Source organism: Camponotus vicinus, unplaced genomic scaffold (assembly GCF_025532165.1).
Source record: "Camponotus vicinus isolate PSW18456_S1 unplaced genomic scaffold, iyCamVici1.0 SCAF_14, whole genome shotgun sequence".
Classification (NCBI taxonomy): Eukaryota; Metazoa; Arthropoda; class Insecta; order Hymenoptera; family Formicidae; genus Camponotus; species Camponotus vicinus.
In genome coordinates this window covers 12,690,050-12,697,207 of record NW_028141950.1, presented here as the reverse complement: position 1 = coordinate 12,697,207, position 7,158 = coordinate 12,690,050, and the positions used below count along the sequence as shown (strand labels likewise).

The 7,158-nt window shown below is 39.9% G+C and overlaps 2 protein-coding genes across 3 annotated transcripts in view; both read left to right on the top strand.

The window, feature by feature from the left end:
* Positions 1–7,158, top strand: part of LOC145965809 (cilia- and flagella-associated protein 91) — a 174,982-nt gene that overhangs the window by 104,263 nt on the left and 63,561 nt on the right. The window contains exon 1 of one of the 2 annotated variants that reach the window (XM_083089499.1): positions 6,097–6,601. The exons of the other annotated variant lie outside the window; for it this stretch is intronic. The gene's annotated coding sequence lies outside the window, so the exon portion shown is untranslated. Of the gene's footprint in view, positions 1–6,096; positions 6,602–7,158 lie in introns of those variants that run through there. 2 annotated transcript variants of the gene reach the window in all.
* LOC145964905 (uncharacterized) lies at positions 1,774–2,700 on the top strand. Its single transcript, XM_083088060.1, has one exon. The coding sequence runs from the start codon at positions 1,774–1,776 to the stop codon at positions 2,698–2,700; it is 927 nt and encodes a 308-aa protein (XP_082944186.1).

The following is a 7,158-nucleotide window of genomic DNA, read 5'->3' as shown; positions in this document are numbered from 1 at the left end:
TTTTATCATTGTTTCATATAAATAGTTTAGTTTAATTTTATATTTTCACAAAATATAAAAACATAACAAAATTACACTAAAATAATATATTTCTCTTGTTAAATTTATATTATTATAAAGTTCTTTATTTCATTCCGCTTTTATATGACTGGGTTCCCCATGGAATATATTTTACGCAAAAACGGAAAAAATTCTAACCTAAAATTTACAATAATTCTGAATTAGCTTTGTTTTTTCGTAAATTATATTCCATTGGAATTTTCCATTTATTATAAAAAGATATTTCTTTACAAAATTGATTATTTTTGTTAACTATAATTCATAAAAAATAATTTTTTACTCTTACTTATTTCCGCTTTTTCCGGTACATGGGGAACCCGGTTATTTAAAATCGGAACAGATATGTCTTTTGGAGAAACGTTCTGATTGGTTACCCCCACTATACTTCTTTTCCGTTCCGCTTTTTCTTCTACGTGGGACTGCACCCTTAAGATGCCATTTCATACATCGCTCTATCGCTCGATTTTAGCGACATAATGACGTCACGTAGTCGCCAGCGACGGGATTCTGTAGTTGGATTTTTCCAACTACAAGCGATATTCACGAGCGATAATTTTGAAATTTTAAGACTCAAGGTTACGTTCCAAAACGTAAGTAACCGAAGGAAATTTTACTCGATGGCCGATTTGAACCAATCAGGAAGGCTTAAAAGAGTTTCGGAACGGCGATTCGAGTAAAATTTCTTCAGTTACTTACGTTTTGAAACGTAGCCCAAATGGATAATCAAAGAGTAAGTATATAATTTCGTAATAAATATTAAATATATATAATAATAATATTTTATAATGTAATTTTATACATAATAAAAATGTAAATATAAATCTGCTGATATATAAGGTTATGTTAAAAATCTTTTGTGTAATGGCAAGAGAACATTAAAATAAACGAAATATTTTTATTTATAGAATATGTCATGTGAAACTATTTGTAATGAGGATGAAGTACCGACGCATACATGTCTAGAAGGCTATTCCAATTTTATTACGGATGAAAATTTGTGTTTTTATCCTGTATTAGGTAGAATGTTTGTATTTATAAATTTTATATTAGTTAATTACAAAAATAATCTGTTTTATAATGTTTTTAGATGATGGAGTAACTCAAACACTTTTTTTTTGTATCGTTTCTTTTTTTCTTCTAAATAATAAAGAACTGCCGCTACTGCTAATTTTTTCTTTATATTATTCTGCTTTATATTATTTTCATTTATAATTTTTGTGCACTCAATCATCCAATTATAATATTTTCTTGCTTGTAACATTTTGTTTATATTTATTTTATACTGTGCGTGTCTCAACGGAACTTTTCTTTCTAAATCGCTGCTGGAGCCCTTTTCATGCTCAATAGCTATGTGGCGTTCCTCCATCTGGACAAAATAAAGATGAATGGGTTTACGAACGCACTAGCGCCATCACATACCTCGCCCCGATCCACCAAAGACATAGAGGCACTCACTCTAGTGTGTCTCGTCGTCCGAAGCGGACGCAAGTTACCAAAGACTGAAACCATAGTTGTAAATTCCTTTGTTGTAAAATATATTTTTATAAAGACAAACTGAATGTATCAATCCACCCGGCATCGAACGACAGTTAATAGGAGGTCTTTAATAACCTGACTCCCTATAGTGGTAACCACCGACGTGAGATATATTTTTTTTTCCCGCCTCGCACCACGTGGCGAACGAAAACACGTGGCGATATTTAGGCAAGAGGTATGCCGATTGAACATTCGCCAACAAGACTAGTCAAAGGAAGCAACACCGAGCACACGACGTCCGTCGAGGAAAAATCATTCGACAACCCTTATCCGAAAGCTATGAATAACGACGGAGAGGGATCAAAAAGCGCAAACATCGACGCAGTCCAGGCAGTGCGCTTACCACCATTTTGGAAAGACAATCCGGCATTATGGTTCGCACAAGCCGAAGCAGCTTTTGCAATACACCGAATAACAAGTGACGAATCAAAATTTCGCTACATAATACTCAATGCTGATCAACCCGTTCTTCCCTTCGTGGCGGATTTGATAACTAACCCACCTGAGCAAGACAAATATCAAACCTTGAAAGATCGCATATGCTCGATTCTGGGAGAGACAAGTGCAACGAAGATCAGAAGACTTTTAGGCTCACATGAACTAGGAGACGAGAAACCCTCCATCTTCCTACAACGTCTACGGAATTTGGCAGCAGGTCAGGTAACGGATGAAATTCTAAAATCTATATTTATGGAACAACTCCCAGAAAGTGTGCGTACCATCCTGGCAATTAGCGAAGTTCAAGATTTAGCAAAGCTAGCGGCCCAGGCAGATAAGGTGGTAGAAATGGCCAGACCAGCAGCGACAGCAATCCAGACTATCACCAAAAAACAGACAGACGCAGACAACCAGATCCTGCAGGAGATTGCAGAACTGAGGAAACAAGTCAAGAAACTCTCCGTAAGAGATAAATATAGGCGACGCAGTAGATCGCGAGGACATTCCAGCGGCCGAGAACGAGCAGACAACCGCGAACGTTCACATCACCGTCAAGACCGCGAAGGTAACGCCGAGTACTGCTATTATCACAACAGATTCGGCGACAAAGCGTTTAGATGCGCACAACCTTGCACATTTAATAAGCCGAAAGCGGTGGAAAACTAAACCCGCCGAGTACAGGCGAGTACAGGCGGTCGTCGACGGGGTGGTTAGAAATAATAAACGCCTGGCAATAACCGACAAGAAGAATGGCATTACGTACCTTATAGATACGGGAGCAGACATCTCAGTAATCCCGAAGAGGATGATGAGAGGAAAGCTCACACCCGTAGATTTTCAACTGTTCGCAGCAAACAACACAATCATAAATACTTACGGCAGCAGCTCACGAGTAGTGGATTTAGGACTACGACGCTCATTTAGATGGCAGTTCATCATAGCTGATGTCCGATAGCCGATCATAGGCGCAGATTTCCTGGCGCACCACGGGATTCTACCGGATCTAAAGAACAGAAGACTGGTCGACGAACAGACTCTACTGAGTACCAAGGCAAGGATAACCACAGGGAAACAGCCCACCGTTGCCACAATAGACAAAGGATGCAAAGTCAAGGAACTCTTACGCAGGTACATCGAAATCACACGTCCTACAGCGCTCAAGAAGACCGTACACGATGTGAGACATCACATTGTGACCAAGGGACCACCATTGGCAGAAAGACCATGCAGACTGCCCCCAGAAAAGTACGCAGCCGCGAAACGAGAGTTCGAGACGATGTTGGCACAAGGAATATGTCGCCTCTTCATCACAATGGGCAAGTCCGTTACACCTAGTACGTAAAAGCAACGGAGAATGGAGACCGTGCGGAGATTTTCGTAAATTGAACAGTGTAACGATCATGGATAAGTATCCTCTACCTCACATACAGGACTTTACATACCACTTAGCTGGATGCACCGTTTTCTCCAAAATAGATCTTGTGAAAGCATACTTTCAGATTCCAGTAGCGGAAGAAGATTGCCATAAAACTGCAATAACTACACCATTCGGATTGTATGAATTTTACAGAATGCCATTTGGTTTGCGAAACGCAACGCAAACTTTCCAAAGATTTATTGACGCAGTTCTAAGAGGACTCGACTTTTGTCACGGCTATATCGACGATCTGTTGGTAGCATCAAGAGACGAAGAGGAACACCGAAAACATCTCGAGCAAATATTTCAACGTTTAAAGGAGCACGGACTATCTATCAACGTGACAAAAAGCGAATTTGCGGAAAAAGAGGTCGAATATCTCGGATACACAGTCAACAAAGAAGGAATACGTCCGACGAATGATAGAGTAAAAGCCATCGTTGATTTCAAGAAGGCGAACAATATAAAAGAGCTTAGGAGATATCTTGGGATCATCAACTTCTATCACAGATTCATCAAAAATGCAGCAGCCATTCTAGCTCCATTAAATGGATACCTGACAGGAGCGAAGAAACGCGACAAGCGGCCAATAGAGTGGACTACACAAGCAGAGGAAGCCTTTCATGAAAGTAAAAGACGTTTAGCAGAGACTACCCTACTGGTTCATCCACGAGGAAACGCCAAATTATTCCTCAGAACAGACGCTTCCAACGTAGCCATGGGAGCGGTATTGGAGCAGTATCAAGAGGGAGAATACAAGCCATTAGGATTCTTCTCTAAGAAGTTATCTGAGGCACAACAAAACTATAGCACATACGACAGAGAACTCCTAGCAATTTATTCCGCATTAAAATTCTTTCAACACATGGCAGAAGGACGAAACGTAGTTGTGTTAACGGATCACAAACCACTACAATACGCGTTCTCACAAGCTTCTAATAAAGCCTCTGAACGGAAAAGGAGACAATTAGACTTTATAAGTCAGATTACTACTAATATTGTCCATATTGCAGAGCATGAAAACCAGGTAGCGGATGCACTGTCACGAGTAGAAGCAGTCAACCTACCAGTTATCGTCACAACAGACGAACTTTACGAGGAACAGCAGAAAGACGAGGAACTCAGAGCTCTACTGGAGACTGAGACATCACTCTCACTAAGGCCACTACGGTTAGACGGAGGAGACAAAACCATATACTGCAGTGTCGACAAGGAAATTCGAATATACGTACCGAGAGTATTACGGAAGCAAATTTTCGACAACATACATAATCTGTCACACCCAAGTGGAAGGACAACAAAGAAAACAATCGCACAAAGATTCGTTTGGCCAGGTATGCAGAAAGATATTGCTAACTGGGCCAAGACATGCTTACCGTGTCAGAGAGCGAAAGTCCACAGACACAATCACAGAATTCCAGAGCGAATTCCAGTCCCGGACGATAGGTTCCAACACGTACACCTAGACATCGTAGGACCGCTACCCAACTCTAAAGGAATGAGGTACTGTTTAACCATGATCGACAGGACAACAAGATGGCCGGAAGCTACACCAATAGCGGACACATCAGCGGACACTGTGACAGACGCATTTTTTAATACATGGATCGCACGATTCGGAGCACCATACATGATTACAACCGACAGAGGAGCGCAGTTCGAGTCAGCAATATTTGAAGCTGATGGTCAAGCTAATAGGAAGTCGGAGAATCCGAACGACAGCGTATCACCCGCAGGCAAATGGGATGATCGAGCGATGGCACCGATCGCTCAAGGCAGCAATCATGTGTCACGGCACCACGGATTGGACTAATGTACTTCCTATGGTACTTTTAGGATTGCGAAACAGTTACAAGGACGACATTAAGACATCCGCAGCAGAGATGGTCTACGGAAAAACACTACAGGTACCCGGTGAATATTTCGCAGCCGAGGAGCCCACAGGATGCCCGGACATGTTCCTGCAGAAACTACGCGAGCGAATGCGGCGAGTAGGACCGAAGCCCACAGCGCATCACATCAAACAAAAGGCCTTTGTTCACAAGGAGTTGGAAGACTGTACACATGTCTTCGTCAGGGTCGATCGAGCGACCAGATCCCTAGAACAACCATATGAAGGACCTTTTCCCATAATCAAAAGATTGACTGATTTTTTGTACAGGATCAACTACAAGGACCGACCGACTGAGATCAACATTGACAGATTGAAGCCGGCGTTCATTGAAAGGGCTAGGGAGAACCAACAACTATCTGAGGATAATTCCCTTTCAGAACCTTCGCCAGCTGAGACAGAGAAAGGACATCTTGCACGAAAAATTAGATTCGCGACTCCATGAACGGAGTCACTAAGGGGGGAGTGATTGTGGCGTCCCTCCATCTGGACAAAATACAGATGAATGGGTTTACGAACGCACTAGCGCCATCAGGGCCTGAGCAGAATGGCTGCCTTATAATTTTAAGACTATGTTTTATGCCTTAAGTCTTTGTCTTAGGTAACGCACAATACTGTGTGTTATGTCTCGAGTCTTATGTATATGCGAACGTTTATTTCTTACAAACGTTCGCGTATACATAAGACTCGAGACATAACACACAGTATTGTGCGTTACCTAAGACAAAGACCTAAGGCATAAAACATAGTCTTAAAATTATAAGGCAGCCATTCTGCTCAGGCCCTCACATACCTCGCCCCGATCTACCAAAGACATAGAGGCACTCACTCTAGTGTGTCTCGTCGTCCGAAGCGGACGCAAGTTACCAAAGACTGAAACCATAGTTGTAAATTCCTTTGTTGTAAAATATATTTTTATAAAGACAAACTGAATGTATCAATCCACCCGGCATCGAACGACAGTTAATAGGAGGTCTTTAATAACGTGACTCCCTATAGCTAGTCGCTAGCGACAATCTAGTTACGTGACTTTTTTATCGCTCAAAACGAGCGATGAGCGACACATGAAAAGGTACCTTTAGCGGTTGAGTCCGCTGAATGCGGTCATTTTTGTGCTTTGTCTTCTTTGTCTTGTCAAGAAGACCATCTGCAGCTTATTTTAATTTTAATTAACACCAACTGACATATAAGCGAATCCTTCTAAGAGCCTAATTAGCTATATAGAAGAAGAAGAAGAGCACAATGTCTTAAAATTACAAGTCAGCCATTTTGCTAAGCTTTTACAATGCGATGATGAAAATACATAACCCTATTTTGAAAAATATCGACGACTTTAAAATATGGAAAAATATAAATTTTAAGAAAAATTTTTATTTATCATAACATTTATTCTTTTAACACAATCTTTTCTTTTGACGTATTTTCAAATTTTTAAATATAACGGAAATATAGATTTAAATGTTCAAATTAAATATGGGAGGATCTAATAGGATATCCTATTTAAGCATCTACATCTGCATCAATGCATAGATTATATTGATCTATAAATGCGACAATAAATTTGCAAGTAAATATATTATAACAATAATAGAGCCTCTAAAAATATTTAATGATTGTTTTTATGTAGTAACATACATTGCAAACAACTCAATTATTGATTACATTGTATCATACTTATGATCTCATTGAACGATTAATATTATATAATCTGAAAGCAATCAAATAAAAACATTGATAAAAGTATTTAAAAAATATGATTATAGGTAGTGGTTTATATATATAATTATTTCTCCCTCTCATTTCTAATATTTTATAA